The sequence below is a fragment of the Drosophila willistoni genome, chromosome 3R (genome assembly GCF_018902025.1).
Source record: "Drosophila willistoni isolate 14030-0811.24 chromosome 3R, UCI_dwil_1.1, whole genome shotgun sequence".
NCBI lineage: Eukaryota > Metazoa > Arthropoda > Insecta > Diptera > Drosophilidae > Drosophila > Drosophila willistoni.
The window spans coordinates 14,346,213-14,367,890 of NC_061086.1; the positions used below are offsets into that span (position 1 = coordinate 14,346,213).

Consider the following 21,678-nt stretch of genomic DNA (forward strand, 5'->3'; position numbering starts at 1 on the left):
TTTTAGATTTATTTGTCTAAACTAAACTCGACCGCTGGCGTGTCTGTATGCCATGGGTAAACGTCGCGTACTAACTTAAAAAGCACGCGCCTATCCTTTTGTTCAAGGATATTGCCACTGGCAGAGAAATGTGGATGGCATTTAATACATATGAAGCTTTGAGTGTGTTTCTTGCTCTCCTGCAAACTAACTTAACGAAAGCTTTTATGTAGCCACACAGAAACACAGCTGTTGCCCACAATTGCGAGGCAAATGTGAACAAAAGAAAATCAACGAAACTGGAGCGGGAAAATTTAATAGACTTTTACACTTCACAGGTTGCATTTAAAAATAGAAAATTACAAATGTATAAGAATTGTCAATTAAGCGGAAACCCAAAATGTAGTCAAGTAAAAATCAGTAAATATATTGAGATACAAAATCAATTTCTTATAATTCAAATTAGTCAAAGTAATATAAATATAGCAAATTCTATAAATGGAACCTTAGGTTTACATATACAATGTTAGTCCTCCATTAAAAATCGGTTGATAACTTTTATGCATTTGATTCATACTTTTTACATAATTTCACCATAATTTCAATTATTTACTAAACTTATTTTCCCATCAGTCTAATAGCTTGGATAATAAATAAAAAAATGTAGAAAGTAAAGTTATTTTTAAGAATTACTGTCTCTATTTGTCTTTGTAGTATTGATCTAACTTATTTCAATCTTTAGAATAAAATTGCTTGCTGTCAACCTAAGAGAAATGTTGGATCCAAATATAGCCAATTCTGGGCAATTAAAGCTTAATGGCTTTTGTTTTTTTTTCTCTTGCCGTCAGTTTGTCAAAATTCATGAATGAACTTTTGTTTAGACCGCGCCTCACACCACTTCTCCAATTGATGGTGAAGCAATTGAAGAGCTCAAAAATAGAAAGCTTCGTCAAGTTGGCTAACAAAAGCAAGCAAAAGTTATATGTCGAAAATATCAAAATAGGCAGAGGGAATGCAAAATAGGCGAAAAATAACTTCAGCTACAGAATTCTCAATTGGCGCAAACTCGCTACTCGATTTTTTGTCCCTTTCTGTTGCATATTCTATTGATAGGGCACATGGCTTTCTGTCCTTTTCTCTTTGACTTGCCTGATTATTTTTGATGAATGAAAAGCTTTTTGTTTTGCCTTGCTTGCCGCTATCTGCCACACACCACACACATCTATACACTCACACTCACACATACGAGAATGAGTAAAAAGGAAACTGTCTTCTAACCCAGGCCAACAGCCAAGAATCGTTGACTGACGTTATAGCCTTGGTTTGTATAGTAAAAGCTTAGGTTAGATGACGGGGGCGGTTTGGGAGCATAAAGCGTCATATGCCTTTTTTTGGTACCATGACTAATATAATCAACAATGGCAAGCGCATAGATTTTGGCCACATGCCAAAAGTCGGCAAAAGGAAAGAAAAACCCCAAGGAGAAGGAGGGAGGGAGAGACTAGTATAAAATACCACATATACAAATTTGATCTGGCTTTGGCTTGATTTAACCGGTAGACTTTAGGGCAGAGTTCTTTGTATGGCATATTTCATGTCGTCACTAAGATGGTTGTCTGGTTGAATCATTCTGGACTGAATTCGAAATATGCATGAATATGCCATGATGATGATAATGAAAAGAGGCAAGTAAATTTGATTACCGAATCTACTTATTTCATATATATTTGGACTTTTATTACACTTCGCAAGGAACTTGAAGTTTTATGCACTATAATGTCAAGCAAGGCAACTAAACGAATTGAAATGTAGATTTACGTCATTTGACAGCAGCTGTGATTATCCCTAGAACTTTGGCATTTCATCATTATACAATACAACGATTTTTACATACATACATATATATTTGTATATAGGGAGACGCATGTGTCATTGAATGATGTTTTTGTTGGTTTCTAACGAATGTGCCATCATTAGTTTTGCCATAGTCATAAATCATACGCCCCGTTGTACATCCGTTGGAAAAGTGTACGCCGGCAGCACGCCGTTGCCATGTGCTCCGCAGCCTGAATGGAGGATGTGCCATAGGATATGCAGCATTGCTAATAATGTCACGTAGCAGAGCTTTTGACAGCCAAGTGCCGTATACTTCAGTTTCTATTCGCTTCAGTTGGGGATTGGATATGCTTCTGGCCGAGAATAGAGATTGTGTGGAACGAAGGGGGTTATAGGATTTACCCTGATTATCTTCCCTAACAGGGGCAATTATGATGGCCAACAAAAAAGAGTGGGAAGTCTTAAGTTTTCAAAGCGATTTCCATGATTTAGAGATAGCTAAATTTTAAAACGCAATTTCAGGCAAACAAAATTTAATTATACAAAACGACTGCAAATTATGCCAAAACATAAGCAGCGAGCACACTAAGAAAACTCATGATATTTGTTTTGTTTGCCCTCTCCAAAGGGAGTACACTTATTCTGATAAGCAGCAAAAGAAGCATGTATTAACTATATGTACATGTGTATTGAAGAGGATAAGGGTTTATCTCATATTCATATTAAGGCCAAAATCTGTCGTACTTATGGAAATCATATTAAAAAAACTGTATATAAGGACTAGAAACAATTCTGACTGCTTTAAATGGTTAGTTTGTATAGGGTATGCCTCCTACGGTGTGGCTTAGATTATGTCGACCCTCGTCTTCAGATTTTCTTCTTGCACACACACACACAAAAATATCTAAGGCAAGAAATCTTTCGTCCTTGGCTGGCGAAGACATTTACGTTTTCTGTGTTTTGTGTGTGTGTGTTTGCTTGGCAAATGAAGTGCAAATTATACTTACGGCACAACAGGAAATGCGCGAAAAACAATGGTGTATTTTTGTTAGGCCCCAAAAAGTATGCAGCATATTATGGTAATCGTGAGAGTGCGTGCGGGTAGTGTGGTGAGGCTGGGCGAAGGCTCAAATGCTTGGCGCGTGGCGTTGACAGGGAAAATCGGCGCCATTTTAAATAGTCGCGTGAGTACTGCAAAGCTTACCAAATTCATGCCGGCCTTTACCAGTCTACCAAATGCTGGAATATCTTGTTGCGCATTTTCTCATGTGCCCCACGGTCAATGTGCCAGAGACCTGACGTCAGCCAGCTCCTATCTAACTTCCATTCTACTGCTATGCCTTTTAAATTCTCCACTTTACTCTCTCTCTCTATCTCCCTCTCGACGGGACGCACAACTCCGCCACAGTTCGCAGCAAATTGACAAGGCCAAACAATGGGGGCCGCCAATGTCGCGTGACGCACAAGGATATTGCGTTTTTCTGTTTTTGCTTTTCTGCTTTTACTAGTTTTTTCCCATTGTTATTGTTAGTAAGTTGCCGTAGTTGAATTTCTTATGGCCCATTTCAGTCTTGGCTTTTATTATTTGCCTTCCATCACGTGTTTGGTCGACCGATTAGAGTTATGGCCCACAAAGCTTGTGAGTGAAAGCTTTCACTTAGCCATTACACGAACCTTTAAGAACAGAACAGGACCGTATTCTAAAAAAAAGGGCCTCTATAGAAGCCAATCGCAAAGGCAAACGAGTGTTAAATTTTATAATTTATTTAATCAAGTCTTAAATGATTTCTGATTCATATGCAGTTATTGGTTCGTCATTAATTTAAAATAAATAATCATTTGTTTAACAAACTCGTTGACTAGAAGAAGTGCATCACACAAACAGTTATGGGCCTTCAAAATCTTGTTATTTTGCTATTATCAGGCGATGGGGGCAACGAGGAGACCGATGAACGTGAAGGGCTGTGATGGGGTCGAGCTGGCGGAGGACGTGGTGGATTGATATTTGCATTGGCCTGACGGAGATTGGCAAAGAACTGCTGTCGACGCGGTCCTCCACCGCGCAAGGGCAAGGTGGGTATCTCGCTGGGTGACTGATGATTCATTTCTTCCTGCGAGCAATGACGCATGGCAGGATTTACACACTCATAGACACTCTTCAAAAATAGAAGGAGAAAAATTAAAAAAGGTCCTTTGAAAAAAAACACAATTTACTTACTTGTTCTGAGGAATACTGATTGTTCTGGGCAAAGGCCAGCGAAGTGAGTGATGGTAAAGCCTGCGCAATATCAGAGCGTTCTATACCACGAACTATGAGGAAACTTCGCGGTATTAGAATGCCCACAAGAACGGCCCAGCCAGATGCCTGGAGACCCAAGGGAATGGCTGCATCCCGCCACTCGTCGCCAAACAAAGAGAGACCAATCCAGGCTGCCCAAATGATGAGTATGAGCACGGCTCCGATAACAATAAGGATACCCTCACGGTAATTTCGTTGTGAACGATAGATCGACGGGATCAGGCCAGCCACACAGCACAGCAGCAACAAATCGTAGGACAGCAGACCCCACAACCAACGGCCATAGTAGATATTCTCACAGGACACTGCCTCCGAGGCCACATGCATCACTACCAACAACTGCACCGACATTCCCACCTGCACGCAAACACTGAAGGCACAAATTACCGCCTGAATATAACCATTCACATGCGATAGGAATCCGCCTTCAGAACCTATCGATGCCAACATTATGGCCCTGCATAGCAGCAAAGAGAACACGAAACAGTAGACCAGAGTCATAACGAATACCCTTACGGCACACAAAGTATTCAGTGTCTGGGCATCTTCGAAAGTAACATGGGAGTTTCTCTGTTCGCCCACATACTCCATGGAGAAGGGCACAAACGAGCAGAACACCAATATCAGGGATAGCAGCAGCAAAATCGATGTGGCCGGATTACCTTCAAAAACATCACCCACCGATATGCGCACCACAATGAACACGAGAATGGCCAGCGTGGCTATCAGACCCAAAATGGCAGCCGTCAGTCCCGTTGCCACCCAAGTGTCCATTTTGATGCGCCAAAACATCACGGATTCGCCATCGAACAGGAACGGATATCGTCGATTGTTTCCCGCACTATACTGGCAATTGAATACCTGGCCGAATTTCGTCTTTAGCTCGAGACTAGTATGATTATCTCGATTGTAGTGATAATAGGTCGTCACATTGGTCACAAAATTCTGCGAGGCAATTTCACGTAGTTCCATGCGTGATTCGCCGGTGATGATATCCAGAGTTTGCAATTTCTTCTGGTACATTTGAAAGTTCATCGAACTGGCAAGTTTCCGCATTAACAGTAAGCCTAAAAGTTCGCCAGTTTCGTGTGACTGACGGTATTCCGAGGTGCGCCAGTCCTCAATGAAGTTTAGGAAATTAAAACAGCTTTCGAGGACATAGAGCTGCTCTTCACGTTTGCAATGCTTGGCCAGAGAACCACGTAGCCAGTGCATCAGATCCACTATGGGGCTGGCAAAGGCCAGAATACGTGAGGGCACAACACTCTTGCCTATCAGAGACTCATCCAGGCTGGTGGGTGTGGGATCCAGTTGATCGGTGGTGCGAAGTTCAATTTCGTTTTCCATCAAAACAAAGGCACGATTGGGTAATTCTGGGTGAAAATAATGGGATAAAAATCAGTTGAATCATTGAATTTGTCTTCCTCGTTTATTCACCTGCTAAAAACTCTTCGTCTGTTCGCTCGGTGGGCACTGAAAAAATGGTGCCATTCTCCTTGAAATGATTGGCCATTTTATTGCCAAACAATATATAAACATTCTCATCACTCTTAAAGTGCATCAGACACATGTGCTCCTGGCGGGCCGCCTCCATGAAATCATTATACATCTCCAGATTCTCTGTGACTATTTCCACCGATGCAATTTTCTCACCCCATGGCATTTGATGCAACAAGTGAGCAACTTTTGGAAATATATGTCCTCGAGTACCGGCAATGGGCCAAATATTGTATTCCAAATCTTTGATTGTCGACTCCAAGTGCTTATATAGATCAAAGTCCATAAAAATGCCCATGGAATATTGGGTACACTGCTGAAGATATTGCACTTCCTGTAGCAAAAGATTCTCCGTTGATGCCTCATTCTCAATTTTAATAGCTCTAATGCCTGATGAAATAAAAACTAAATTAGTAGAGGTTCCTTCAGTAGTCATTAATTTAGAACTTACCAATTTCAAAATCAGCCTTGATCAAATTGGCTTGATTAATACGATTGATAACAAAGAGAACTGAATCGGGATCTTTGGTCAATACACTAAGCATGACATCGCCTTCGATAATTTGCACAAATTCATGTTGCCTTTGGATAATAGGATCCTCTTCTGGATTACTAATGGTCAACTGTAAGCCATTTAGGCAAATTTCGGGTACTAAACTGCCACCCCCCGCTGCTGTTGTGCCATCATTAAGACTGCCCTCCGTTGTGGAAGAGATAAGTGAGGCGATTCGTCCATCCTCATCATCACCATCGGTTGAACTAGATGAAACTGCATTTGTTGTGGGTGGCAAAGTGCTTGTTAATTTCGTTGCCAATTTTGTCTGCTGCTGCTCTGGAGTTGGCTGTGGCTTGGTTATACGCAGGGGTAAAGACTTCTTTGTGGCTAATATTGTGTCAGCACCATAGCAACCCCGATCATGGCTTAATATTGTGATGATCAAAATCAAGAAAGCTGAAAAGGGAAAATGGTTATGATGGGTAATTTGTTGTGCTGATCACAAGTATGCCAGTAACTTAAATAAGATCAGACACTGACCTTTGACTTTTATAATTGATAACTAATTAAAACTTGATTAATTCTTACCCAAATTTAAAGGCTTCCTTTGCCAGCATTGAGATGAACTCATATTTCCTGGTTTCGTCTTTTTATTGCTTACAATTTACTCGTCTAGATTTCTTCGATTTTTTTCTTTGGTATTTCATACAAATCGTTTAACTTTTATAGAGTAATAGTAACATCCTTTTATTTTAACCGTACTAAAAATAAAGGAAAAATTACAAATTAAAATCGTGAATTCACAATTTGAATGAAACTTTAATGGCGTTTTTTGTTGCATTTGACGCTTTGTCTATGTGCAATGGGAGAGTGTTGCACTTTAATCGCATTAAAAATTGTCACACTAACACACACCAATCCATACACACACACACACACACACATACACACAGTCAGTGGCTTTTGGCTTGGCACAGTTTTTCCGTTTTTCTTGTCGCTTTTTCAGTTGCAAGAGGCATAAGTAAGCACAGCAAAAAGGAAAAAAAAAACACTTTATTTCTGTGTTTCATATATTGTTTTTGTTCACCATTTTAAAGCAAGCGAAAAAGAAAATCAATATGCAAATTTGTTAAGAAGGGAAATTGCCACTTGTTATTTATATGATTTTTATTTTGGTTTCCAAATATTTAACTTTACACTGACCAAATCAGACTTTCGATTGAACAAATTATGGTCCAAACTACCAAATGTAGCAAATTGTCAACGCTTCAGCGATTTTAGGGTCAATTAAATGTTTGTAGTTTTGCCTTTGTTGTTGGTTTTTTGACTAGAACCCACACAAACACACACACACACACAAGAGACTATTTTCTGTATTTTCACAATGATGTTGTTGTTATTATTATTATTGTTGGTTACAATTTGATTTGCCTGACATGCTAACGGGTGCAGCTCTGAAAATGCAATGCCAACAAAGCCCATCGCAATTATGCTGTATTGGTTTTTCTTTCGGTTCTAAACGGAACCCACCCTGTGAAGCCTAAATGAAAACTAACCAACCAAGCACTCAACCCAGCCATCCAACTGTTGTGGCAATGTTTTGCACCTGTTCTTGCCTCTGTTGTTTTTTTTTTTTACTCTGTTTCTCTGTGTGTTAGGTTTGTTTTGACTAACTTGGCCAACAAAAGTTGGTATGTTGTATGGCTAAAGCGTTGTTATGGTTACATCGGCTCAAAGTGTGACTCAAATTCAAAAATTTGAGTGGAAATTGCCTACGACATAATTATAAAAATAAATATTTAAAGGTGGTCAAAAGAGCTGGAACTACCCCCTTACTTCAGACACGAGTTTAAATATTGGTCATTACAATTAGCCGGCTGATTGGAAACGGTTTTGGGTTACTTGTGCCAAAGGGATGGAAATGCTAAATACTTTTGAAAACTTTCCTTTTATATTGTGAGAACATATGAAGGTCGACTTCTATATGTGACATATGTTATTTTTGTATCGCTGGACTTCGTTACGCTCATTATTTAAAGAAAATACAACATATATATATATAAAAAAAAGGATTCATATTCTATTTAGACCTTAGGGATCAGAGGAGCAGTAGGAAACCCTCATTACATTTTGTTTCTTTAAACAAAGATTTTATTTTAGGTACTTTAATCAGCAAAAACATTTCCAGAAACTGGTGAAAAGTTGTTCTAAGAATCTCCAACGTTTTTAAGTATATTCAATCTTGGCAGTTAAAATGCAGTTGAATATGAACATAACGACACTATCTTTAGAAGCCTTTCAATTTAATATTTTTAGATTTTTATAAGCGTTTAAAGTAAATAAATTTTGCTCAATTATTGGCTGTTAGTTGGTTGTTTTTTGCGTTAGTCATTTGCATCCTTGACAATTGTCAGCAATGGCAATAAACATTGACATTGCATTTGGTCAACATGTTTGTGTGTGCGTGTGTGTCTGTGTGTGTTGCGTTTCCGGTTTTCGGTTTAGGTTTTGGCGTTGCAGTGTTTCTCCTCCTTCTTTTGCATAACACTTTTAATTAATGTCAAAGGCAAATTGCAATTGCAACAGCAACAGCAGTAGCAGCAGTTTGTCCCTCGAGGTCATTACATAAGTTTCATTTAAATGTCCAATTTATTCACTACATATACTTTTTTAATTACAGCTAGTCAAGCGATGACAATTTTTGTTTTTTCTGATACAAAAAGAATAATTTCTAGCTCTTGTTTTTTGCGTATCTGCCAGTCCGCGTTCGCGTTTCAACTGTTTTCAGAATTCTCAGCTCTGACGCATTGACGGCCTGGGCGAAGCCCTTAAAAATGCAGCTGCAGGTTATTAGGGGTAACGGGGGTTGAAGGTGGCTTAAATCATACATACATACATTCATACGGTCGGACTTACTCAAAGCGGCTGCCTGTTATATTATTGACTGGGCCCAGCAATTTTGGGGCTAAGACTTGTAGACTTATTTTGCAGTCAATAGAATTGGCAATTATTAGTGACACCAAAGGGAGAAAGCAACTTTGTGGCATGTGGGTCACGATGCCCATGTCTAAGACGATTTGCTGACACGGGGTGTTTTATTCAGATTTCCCGCATTTTAACATAAAATCTTTGACAATATTATTACATACACGTTAAACTAAAAATTTTCCGAAATTTGCCTTGATGTATGCAACTTAGCCGTAGCACAAATATTTTGAAATTTTGGTCACATCTTAAATCGAATAAAGAAAACACTTAACAAGGAGTTTTTGTGTGATTTGTTAATTCTCATTCTCCTCTTCCTCCTCTTTCTTCTGTATATATATGTGTGTGTCTGGTTGCATCTGATCCTGTTTCTACTGCCCGTCGCCGGCTCCTTTATGAGAGGAGCGTGCAGTCATTCGAATTGCTTTCAAGGGAGTAGTACGAGAAGTGGTTGCTCCTGCCTGATATTTTGCATCAGAGTCATCATCACTGGCTGAGGATATATCCTCGGAGCTATATTGAAACTCATTCATTTCAATGTATGTCTCATCCATGCTATCCACTGGCGTTTCCAGATCACTGTCGACATCTTTTGGTTTGGACTTCGAGCTAATAGGCTTAAGAGTACTCTCCTCTGAGCTAATGCTCGGTGGCGGCACTGGGGTCCTGGGTTTCATCCCATCCTCTAGATTATATGGCAATTTATCGTCTTCCTTGACATCACCTAACTGCATTTTGTTACAGAAACGTTGAATTTGCCCCAACACTTCACGCATTTCCAGTTCCGAGGTCTTCAAACAGATACTTTCCTCCGATCCAGTTTTTTGGGAATCGGCCGCCTGTTGCTGCGGCTGGTGAATTGTTGCTTTCGAAGTGGTGTGGCATGCGCAAGGATTCTGCACTTTAATGCCATCGATAGTTTCCTTATTCCCATTGTTCTTGTTTAACTTCTGGGCATTTAGATGCTTGGCCAACTTTGATGCATATTTAAAATTCGAACTGGGTTTCCCATTCGGATTCTCAATCCCTTGAGCTTGTGGTGTCAGAGTAACCTGTGATTGCCGTGCTCCAGCCTCCGATAGCATTGGCTTGCCAGCCAGCATAGTATGATGTTGATAGAACATTTTATCATACTCTGATTTCATGCAGAGATAACGAAAATGACGCGAATTCTCTTCGCCATAGTGGACCACCTCTGAGGAGATAAACAAAATTTTAAGATATTTTGTGTCAAGTAAATTTACAGATAAAACTTACTACTGGTAACATGATCCTGTAGTTTATTCAAATGCTCGTTGGTCTGCTTTAGTTCACCGGTAAATAGATCTAATTTATGACTCAAATCTCGAAAGTTGGTACGAAGAACTTCCGATATGGTGCTCTAAACAATAAATAGTCATCAAATGAAAAGTTAATCGAAGAGAACAAAAGGTTACAAAACTTACACCGATTGCCGTTTGGACTGTCTGACGTATTAGCTCAAAAAACTCATCAGGATCCTCGTCCTTGTCATCATCAGTTGCTGGAGTTACCTGCGTCTTGCTGACAGGCATTCCAGATCCGTGGCCAGGCATCTGAATGTTAAGCTGACGCTGACGCGAATGTTGACCATTCGATGGATGAGCAGTGGTGTGCATATGCTTCTGATGGACATGATTGTGAGCCCCTTGAGCATAGTTTGATTGCTGCTGTTGATGCAATTGATGCTGCAGAGGATGTGCTTGCTGCATATGCCCATTCTGGTGCTGATGCTGATGTTTATGCTGATGTGAATGGGAACGACGCGTGCGACCTTCCCCAGCGGCGGGCAACACGAGCTCTTTGTCCGAGAACTCGGTGCCAGTATTGGTATCAACGGCATTATGTGCAGCCGCAACATAGCTCGGACGCTGTGTCATAGACTTGTTATGGCCTCCTCCATGTACGCGATGCTGATCCTTTGGCTTAATCATCCCACTGGAAGTGCCTTGGGGCTTACTGCTGCTCTCGGGTAGGGCAAAATGAGGCACTTTCGGCTGCTGCGACTGATGCTGGCGAGCAGTGGCCTTGCCAAGCATAGTACTACGACGCGAGGACATGGCATTATAGGGTGAACCATAAGGATTGGCCTGTACCGCCGACGAAAAATTAGAGCCCTGTGTGGCACTGGAGGCATTTCTTAAATTGGATTCGGTTATTGGCAAATTTGTTGTAATATAATAATCATTGGCCGTAACAAAACTGCGCTGAGTGCGTGCTTCTGTTTTTCGTGTAGTCGCCGCTCCAGCCGCACCACCTATACCCATGGCCAGGCCTATTCCATTGGCGCCTCCTGCAGCACGACCACCACCAATACCACCAGTTATGCCATTCCGTTCAGTCCTCATTGTGGTCGAGTTGGTAATAGCCATGCCTGTGGCTGCATGTGATTTCACCGGATGTATAGAATCCAATTTGGAGCCATACACCTCCTCCAGACACTTGCGGCGTCCCGGACGTACCATTATTCCCGTTTTGGTTTCTGATAATTTTCTAATAAACAACTTAAAAATAGCAATTTTTTGTCATCAATACACAGTTTAGTTCAACGCGTTTTGCCAGATTTTATATTTTATTTTATTTGTTTTTGATGTTGTGTGCCTTGTGACTGTGAAAACTGAAATGTGAGATGTGTGTAAAAAAATATGTATATATTTTTGATTTTTTGGGTGTTTATAACTTATTACATTTGTGTGACTTTATCGAATGGCCTTGGCTAACTTAATACTTAAAGTTGTGGGAGAAATTTCGTAGTAAGGAAGTCAAGGCCAACTTGTAAACGAATATATTCAAAGTTCTATAAATTCTCGCTGTCAAGGTGCTAAAACTCTTTAAGGTGTTGTGGGTGCTTACCATTGCCGCCAAACAGGGTCAGATCCAAGCGGGGATCCGTCCCTGTCGCTAAAGGCAATGACACTAAATCAAACAGAGAACTCAGGTTATTCAGGTGAGTTCAATGTTTGCAGTTCATTCAGTTTACCGGAAATATTTATATGATTCTGTTGGCAAATCAAAATGCTAATGAGCTTTCAGAATTTGCAACAAAATTTTCTTTCGCTTTATTATTACAAAAATATTTATCAGATTATTTACCTTTGAACTGCCGGTGGTTTCTCTTTCGTGGTGTGAATGAAAAGGATAGATGAAGATTTCACAAAGAAAATGTTGCCTTTTGAAACGCATTTGGAATTCATAATGCTTGTTGAACTTTTAACGTGTTGGCTTTAAGGCAAGACTTCAAGAGCCTCTCTCTCTCTCACTCTCTCTTTCTCTATCTCTCTTGGTGTGTCTGGTCTGGACTGGCTAGGACCAAAAATAGACCAGTTGGCCTTAGGTTACAGACATTTAATACATAAAGTGAAATAAAATGAAAAAGGAGTATCAAAAAAAAAAAACGAATCGAAACAAAATCCAAGCAAAGGCGCAATCATCGCCCACATCTCCCCTATTTAAAATTGGGTCAGTCTGGATAAATTGGTTCTGCTCAACATTAGCCATGAAACAAAATGAAAAACGTAATTTTTGTGTGCATTTTTTTTCTTTCTTGGTTTCATATTTCTTTTCTGTCCTGTATCTCATTATGCAAATTGCCCACACGATTTCTATGTACACGAGTATTATCTGCAGGACGCATTATCAAGTATAACTATTTTACATGAGCCTGTGGATAATTTAGTTGGCCAGCTGTTGCATGCGATAAGCCATGACAAATGCAAAAGTACAATGATGGCCACACAAATAAAGACGCCAATAAAGAGGGAATTTTCTTAGTTATATGTGAAATGCATTTACATACATATACGAGAGGGTGTCCAGGGTAACCGAGTACATTTACTTAGTACATTTATCTCAAGTACTATCGAATTGTAACTATTTCTATTTCTATGTCCTTTAATGTTACTCACAAGTCTCATTTGTTACATGTGTGTGTGGATACACTATCTAAAATGCGTGTGTGTGTGTGTGTGTATGTGAGTCATTTTGACATAAATATAAACGAGCCATGAAATGCCGACGACAGTCAGCGTTTTGATAACTTATGATTTTTGCCATTTAGAAGGTCAGACAACTATTCCTGCCTGCTGCTGACTGTCCTCTATCTACTGGACTCCCCATCCTTGTCAGCGTCATGCTGCAATTGACCAGACCACAAAGCCCACAATGAAAGTTGGCCAGATTGTCTGTCTGCCATGTTGTGTTGTTATTTATACTACATATACATATGCATTTATGTATATAGAAAATGTTTATGGCAAGGTTGAAACGGTTTTAGTTGCATTTGCCACTAAGCACTTGAGTTGATTGGTTGTCTGACATTGTCATGGCAATGCGGAAACCTTCATCATTATGGTAAAACCTCAAATGAAATGATGCTCAGTTGTTTTATTTAAATAGGTCTGTATGTGGTGGTGTGTCCATTAGATAAAACTGTTGAATAGAGGCCACAAATGAACTTCAAGAGAAACCATTTATATGTATGTGTGGACCTATTACTCATTAAAATATTGTAGATAGGCCGCCAGCAGCCATAAATTGTTGTATATATAATAAGTATGTAGTAGATACAGATAAATATTTGCCTAGGTATTATGACAGGCTTAAGGCTCAAAAGATTTTCCAAGAAAATTTATCACCCACAGCATGAAAACTTTTTGCATTATACATAAATCACCTCTAGAGCCACTCAAAATGTGGTCAAATGATGTTTGCAAAAAAATAACCAAAAGCAAAGAAAATGACAAAAAATTGTAGTATTTAATTTTATGTTTTTATGTAACTGCAAAAGCCCAAGCCAATTAAAAGGCTAAACGAAAAGCATTTTGCCATGTGTATTACAGATGCATAAATTTGTCAGCTGTCATCAAGTGAGCTCATCGCCAACACCTCCCACACACACACACATGCCTCACGTCACTTGGCGGCGCCACAAGCCAAAACCAACACCAACCACCACGAATGAAATGAAAATCTACCATTAATATTTATATGGGAATAAAATTTCTTTTTATAGTTTGCAGAAACTGAATGTTATGTGAGTGATTAGAGTAAAAAGTCATCAACCATGATGGGTTAGAGCATCAAATCAGAATTTGTTCAATTGTAAATTTATTGTAAATATTATTTTAATAGAAATTGAGTCCATTTGGCAATTTCACCAGCATTTAAATATATTTAATCATACATATATAATAATAAAAAATGTTGCCTAAGCTCTTATATGTTTAAATGTCACGAATTTCATATTTCAAAGGGATGCATATGTAAAATAGAATAGAAATTCAAATGTAAAAAACATCATGCATTTATTTATAACTAATCTACCTGTTTTTTGTTTTGAAAGGGTATAAATAGTGTCTATTTAAATCCACTTTACATTTTTGCGCTCTCACTCGTTTGTCCACATTTATTTATGATGCATGGAAAATCACATTTGAAACATACATACTTCTGGGTAAATAATTTGCCGACTATTTATTTGCTTAATTTAAGAGGCATTTATTGTTGTTTATATGGATTTCAGATTTTTTTTGTTTCGTTTCGTTCTCGTTCTTCACACTGACATGATGAGTGAGACACAACGAAATTGTCTCATTTCTGTGCTTTATGACTAAATGTGCGTAATAAATAAAATTCTACAACAACAATAAATTGCCCTATAGATATTGTAAAAATAAATTTCCCGTTTATTTATGCGACAAAGTTTGCTTAAAAATACATACATATAAAAAAAAGAAAACAACAGCAAAAAATTGAAAATAAATGCCATTTTTATAAGCGCAGCTGCCGTCGTTTTGTTTTCAATAAAAAATTACTCTGGCTCACGGCTTTCATTGTTGACGATTATTCGCATTTTGATGGCTTTTTATCATGCATTCAGGCAATTGAAGTCTCTTATGTTGTTTCGCTATCTTATTTTTTGAAATCATTGTTCTTATTGTTTTTGTTTTTTTTCCCCTCGCCTACTAAATATAATTTTCTTTTGTTTTAAGTCATCAGCCGGACGACAACAATTTTGTATAAAATGAACTTGTCGCGGTATTTGGGTCATCATTTCGCATTTTTGCATTTTTTTGCTTATTGCTGGCACTTTACTCAAATCAATTAAAATCATAAATATATAGTGGAAAAAGAATTGCAAAAAATACCATACAATAAAATGAAATATATATGTAGGTAAATATGTGCGCTTCTTTTATGGAATGTTGACTTGTTTGTGGCGAAAATTAATGCAATTGAAGCAATTCATTATGTAAATTTTATATACAACAATTTTTAAATGGTTTTATGGAAAATGTTTATGTAAATGTGATGAGTTCAAATAAAAGACCTAATGTAATGCTATTTTGAAAAGGTCTGCAAAGAAATATATTTAAAATGTTTCAGCCGGCATTTGACTGATAAGAAAGCTTTTGGTTTATGAGATAAAGCTCATTCTTTCAAATCAACAACATGAAGTGCAACAGATGTATCTAAACAATGTTGCTACATGAAAGTACTTTGCATTTACAATGATTTGCCAATAAATTCAAGTTGATAAGAACATCAATATTAACTAAACACTCAAACCTCTAATGATTACAGGTAATTAATAACTTGAATTGTTTTTGCTTTATCTCGTTTCTTATGCATGTTGTTTTGGTTGTTCAACAACATGTTGTTAACTCAGTCTCAGCAACATAAACAAAGAACAGCTGTTGATATGAAGCCGGCTAAGCTTTCTCAAGTGAAATCGTCGTCGACGTCGTTGCCGTTGTCGTTGGCTTCGTTGGCTGCTGTCGTCAGCAGCGGCAGCCGCAGCAGCAGCCTCAGTGGCAGCGGGGCACAGCAGGTCCCCGTAAACAGGAAAATCCGCACGACGATGCCACAGACACAGACAGAAATTCAGTTTAATGCGAAATTTTGTATGAAACGGACGCGCGAAACAGTTGACGCAGCTCGTTTTGGGCCAATTTAGCTTGTAACCAATTCGTAGCTAAAAACTGCGTAAAAATTGATACCGACTAATGTACAAAAGTATAACACAGTTGGCCAAGTGCTTGCAATTTCCAAAACAAAACAACCAACCAAACTTGACCTTCACAGCAAATCCCAAAAAACCACAAAAACAAAAACCAACTTGAAGGGCAGTTTTCAGATAAAATACTAAAAAAAAAATATTAACTAAATAAATTCCGACAATTGGTTAATTATAAAAGGCGAAATGTTAACAAAAAGGTTAACAATTTAATTTGTGGCCAAGTGAAATTGTTCGTGCCAAATTGTTTGTGTGAAAACTCAAGTGGCAAATCACGGGCTTGTTCAGGCAAATTGCTTGAGCTTGTTCAACACTTTTCTTTTTTTTTGATTTTCAATCTTTTTTTTTTTAGTTTTGAATTTTTTCTGTATTCATTTTGAATTTCGCAAATTCATGCCACGGCTGGCTGTTTGAGCCGCGATTGCGCAATTATTAAGTAAGTAAAACTAGCCATGCCTCTTGGCGCCTCTTAAGTATCCATTCAATTTGAATTTAGTTGACAGTGATTAATCTTAACATTTGAATGCAATTCATGACGCTGCTCGCAATTCATTACCTGACTAAATGGAAATGCATACATACATATATATATATATATATATATGTATATTTTTTTCGCCTTTTAGTTTTGATTTCGCTTGAGTTTATTTAGAAAATTTTATATCTCAATTATTATTTGTGTGAATTTGACTCTAATGAACTTCGTTAATTCGTTGTGTGGGTGATTTTAAAAATGAAATATATATTTTAATTGGTTTAAGTAGAAAAGAAGTAAATAAAGCCTTTATTAAGGCACAAGTGTATATTAGTTAAAATTTAGTTCAAGTTAGTTTGCTTGAATCAGAATTGATTATTTGTTTCTTCTCAGAGTTCTCGAGACATTGAAAGTCTTTTAAATAATTTTGTCACATTTTGAAAAATTATTTAAAATTCAATTACTTTCGACTAGAACCACCTGTCTATTTCAGATAATTTAAATAATTTCTCTTTCTCAAATTTCATGCTGGCTGTTCAGAAAAGAATAAAAATTTTTAAGCTGTTTAAACAAATAGTTTTTTTTTTTTTTTGGGAATTTCCTCTAGTTGATTAAACAGTTTGCTTAAAATGTAACCAAAATTACTTGTTATTAAAGTAAGCATTCCGTTTAAATTCAAAAATAGTTTTCTTAGGAATTCAATCTGACTGCCAGATCCTTTGGGGCAAGAGGACAAGTTTGAAATGAAATATGCTGGTCAACTTGTTAAAATATTCAATGCAAACCAGTTCAATGGAAGTTGATGCGGTCGAAAATAGTTGGCTAGTTGGCCATAGTAAAATGGGTCAAGCCTCAGCAAAAGGCATAACAAAGTTGTAGGGGTAGAACCAAAAAATTGTTTGACAGTTAATTGCATTTAATAAAAATATAATTTAACTTTACGCAAGTAAACAAAAAACGAAAACAAATTGAAGATGAACTAACCGACAAACAGATAAAATGTCAAACAAACTTGGAAAAACCCGCACAAAAACCCATGAAGACAAACCTAAAGAAAAGTGTGGAAAAGTCAAGTAAATAGAAAAACTTTTGAAACCGAAAAGTGCGTGCATTGAATGTCAGTCGGATGTCAGTTATGAGAAACGCCCTATCACTGCCCCTCCCACTCCAAAGTTCTCTTCGTCCTCTAGACTCTTCGCATACGTGTATCTATGTGGGTCAACGTGGTATGTGTAGATTGTGATTGATCTGCGTTTAATGCCATTTTGTTGTTAGACGGAAGCGTAAAAATAGTCAGCACTGAGCGATGACGGACACAAATCTCAGTCCGAGAGTGTGGGAGACATTGACGACATGAGGGTTGTGGGTTGAGGTTGAGGATGAGGGTGAGGGTGAGGGTTCGAGGCTGGGATTGGCATTGGGTCTGGGTTTGGGGTTACTGCTATGCGATACGTTTGCTGAAACATATTTATGAAGTTGTTAGCTTTGGCCAACATATGTGAAGTTGTCCCAAAGAACTCGAGAGTTTTTCCTCTTTTTTACGCCATTTTGCACCCAGACATAACTTTGGGTCCAGCTAATCATGTGGTTGCTGTGGCACTGAAGTGAAAATAGTAGAAACAGAAATGGGGCAAAGGCTAGAATTGGGCCGAAGAGTGGTCGAAACTTGACTCAACTGTGCCTATGGGTGGGGACGCATATAAACAAGTATATTTAGGAATTTCTATGGCAGCTTAGAAAAATGTGCATAAATATCGTATTAAGAATAAAATAAAAAAAATGTTCTGAAAATAAAATTCTCTCATATTAACGGAGACTTGGCAAAGTATTTAACTAGAACATAGAAAAGAACAAATTTCATACAAATAGAGATCCCAAAAATGGCAATGAAATTTACTAAAACAATAAACATGACTACTTTATGCATACATTCAATGTTTTGTTGTGTGTGTGTGTGTGTGAGAAAGGAATTTCAAGAACCTCTCTTGCTAATACAAAAGTCTCATAACAATATTGTAATTTAGCCTAGATGTATGCAACAGAACAGAAATCTGAGCCCTATAAAAAGCTTATCACGTATAAGAATGATAACCCATAAAGATATCGAAATACGTGCGTGTAGAATGGCAAATTGCATTTGTTGGCTTTGCTTTCAATTTTCCAATTGCTTGGCATTTCTCTATGCATTTCCATTCCATGTCCTTCCTTCCTCCTGACTTTCCCCTAGTAACTCCACTCAATCTGTATTGTTGGCCTGGTGATTATATGACTTGATAGAGGCATTTGGCAGCTACTTGGAATGGGTAGTGAAGTGAAGTAGCCAGTCAGTCGTGCGCGGGGATGGGCCTTATCAGTAGAACTTCCTTTATTCGGATGTTTTTTATTTTTTTTTTGCTTCTTATCATCAAAGCCAATCAAGCAAATACGTGTGTCAAAGCCATAAAAAAGAAAACGGCGATACTGTGACTTCTTTGCGGGTGTTTCTCAAACAAACACACAATAAAAAAGAAACAGAAAAGAAAATCATTTGACAAATTTTACATGTCATTGATTTTACTGCTGGCTGGGTGGCAAACACACAGGAAATAGTCTATTATACGCCCACATTCTAGACATCTCTTGGTTTCACTTATACGCAGTCAGTCAGTCAGTCAGCCAGGCAGTCAGTCATTTTGTTGTCAGTTCCTCGGGTTTGCCTCTTCTGTGATTTCTCATTGTATTTATTCTCCATCTACTTGAGCAACTTCCGCCTAAGTTTTATCTGCCACGCCGCTGATTTGTAGCTACTAATTGAATTTGTGTTTCACTTTTTCTTTACCTAATTTATTTATTCAAGTTAAATCATTTGAAAAATTGGCTCACTCAATGGTTTGAATGACGGATTTGTTTTGTCTATTTAACAAAAAAGAGGCAACTTTTACGGCTTTCTCTTGTCTCTCTTTTTGTTTTTTATTGTTTTAAATTTTCATTACTATAAAATGTTTCTCATTTTGTTTTTTTTTCCCTCGCTATCTGCCGTTTCAGTTTTGTTGTGTTTTTGTTGCCATTTGGTTTTCAATTTTCTCGCACAAACAAAATATGCAAAATGTAAAACAATTTCCATAATCATTTTCAGTTGCATGTTTTGGGGTTTTTTTCTGTTAATTGCTAATTGCTTTGTGTCAACAAAATAAAACCAAAAAAATAAAAAGGAACACACCCACAGATCGAACTGTAAACAAAAGAATTTATATTGATTACAATGAAATAAATTGTGAAAAATATTTATTTAACAATTTAATTTTGTATCTAAAGAGTTGACTAAACAATATATACATAAACCTAAGCAAATATTCCTATTCTTATTCAATTTGTTAAATATTTATTGTATTTCCAAGAGAATATAAATTGATTTATTGTCAGCAAAAGTGCGCTCAAAGAAAAAAGAATCTTCTAAATATATTCAACAGAAAATATATTGGTATACTTATTTGATATACCGAATTTGGTTTACCCTGACTTTAACTAGTGATAGACTAACTTTTAAAAGTTACTAAATGGTCTTGGTACATTCTTAAGATTTAAACTATGTTTCGGCAAAAAATAGGTTTTATTCCTTATATTATTTTGTTAATTAGATAATTTATGCATTTTTCATCTAAATTTATATGTGATGATCCTAATGGTAGACAAAATCTTGCTAAAACCGAAATTATGTGCGGTTAGAAAGAAAGGAGCTTCAATTGGCTTACAATTAGAGGCAAATACTATATATGAGAATTCTCATCCCTCCACGAATTGAATTTCTTTTTTATTTTATATCACACTGCTCATTGTTAGAGTATTGCACAAATAAGTCTCATTTATGTGACCACCAAAAAGCAAATGTGCGGCTGCTGTGCCAGCTGTCAATGATTTGTTTCAACAATTCTTTTTTTCTTTGTTTTTTTTTTTCCTTGCCTGTCTGGATGCTGGCCTGTTGTGGTGTTGGGTGGTTGGGTGGATGGGAGGGATGCTGCCTGGGTGCTTTCTGTCTCGTTAAACGAACATAAATATTGTGATTACCTATAATGTGCTGACTGTCTCTCTGACTGTGTCCAATTGTCTACCTGTCTGGCTTCTCAGCTGATTTTTGGCTGCGGTTGCCATTTTCATTATTTCATTTTCAAAATTTCCATCTACCTTTTTAATGAGATGTCGGCACTGTCTCTGCGGTTACAGGTTTTCATATTTAAATATATTTACTCAAGTATGCAACTGCCCGTTGTATGTATGTACATTTATGTTAAAACTGCAGTCAGTTAATTATACATATAAACTTAATATTCGTAGCGGCTTGAGGCCAATAATCCCCGTGTGCTGACATTTCAATGAGCGCATTAAATGCAATTTCATTTTATTTTATTGGCCATGCAATTATGCGTAAAATGTGGCAATCTCTTGACGTTTCAATAATTTTTTATTGTTATTATTTCACGCCATTTATAATGTTAAACATTTAACTGTAGAAGACTCTCCACTCATGTGTGAAATTCCAGAAGCATGCAGAAAAAAAAAATGTTTAAGTAAAATGTAATTTATTTCATTTTAAAATATGGCCAGTGGTCATTTTCAGTTAATAGCCGTATTAATAGTGAAGTCAAAGGGACAGGCTATCTGCGGTTTTCGCATGGCAAAACCATTCTCGCTCTCACTTTTCTTTTGTTTTCTCTGCTTGCACTTTCCACTACGCTGCGTATACGTAATGTGGATATTAAGATTCATTTTCCGCAGACGTCATGAATTATATAAGCGATAAGCCATAATGAGCTAAAACCATACACTTTTAAAGATTAAGTTCTGCGAAGTTATCTTAAATTTTATTCTATGGTTCACTATTATATTGAAATTTAGACTGTAAATATGTAAACTGTTCAAAATAGCCTTAAATTTTACATAATTAAATGCTCTCAGTTAGGTTCAACTTGTTTAATTCCTTTAACTTCTTATCAGTCATAGACGCCTGCCCGCATTTGACCACAAATTCAAGTTTAAATGTCCTATAAATCTTTTTGGCTAGGCCAAAATTTTATCTCGCCGCTGCTGTGATTAAAACACTT

The 21,678-nt window shown here is 37.4% G+C and overlaps 3 protein-coding genes across 3 annotated transcripts in view; 1 reads left to right on the forward strand and 2 right to left on the reverse strand.

The window, feature by feature from the left end:
• Positions 1-3,563: 3,563 nt before the first annotated feature.
• Positions 3,564-7,668, reverse strand: LOC6651079 (protein bride of sevenless). Its single transcript, XM_002073908.4, has 6 exons — positions 7,527-7,668; positions 6,696-6,868; positions 6,063-6,563; positions 5,552-6,001; positions 4,034-5,487; positions 3,564-3,971 (listed from the first exon to the last, which is right to left on the reverse strand). The coding sequence occupies exons 2-6, from the start codon at positions 6,736-6,738 to the stop codon at positions 3,711-3,713; spliced, it is 2,709 nt and encodes a 902-aa protein (XP_002073944.1). The 5' UTR covers positions 6,739-6,868; positions 7,527-7,668; the 3' UTR covers positions 3,564-3,710.
• A 1,485-nt stretch (positions 7,669-9,153) lies between these two features.
• Positions 9,154-11,828, reverse strand: LOC6650809. Its single transcript, XM_002073909.4, has 3 exons — positions 10,538-11,828; positions 10,350-10,473; positions 9,154-10,287 (listed from the first exon to the last, which is right to left on the reverse strand). Exons 1-3 carry the CDS (start codon positions 11,573-11,575, stop codon positions 9,464-9,466), a joined length of 1,986 nt encoding a protein of 661 aa, XP_002073945.1. The 5' UTR covers positions 11,576-11,828; the 3' UTR covers positions 9,154-9,463.
• Positions 11,829-11,979: 151 nt separating this feature from the next.
• Positions 11,980-21,678, forward strand: part of LOC6650810 (cardioacceleratory peptide receptor) — a 43,311-nt gene continuing 33,612 nt past the window's right edge. The window contains exon 1 of the mRNA XM_002073910.3: positions 11,980-12,057. The gene's annotated coding sequence lies outside the window, so the exon portion shown is untranslated. The remainder of the gene's footprint in view (positions 12,058-21,678) is intronic.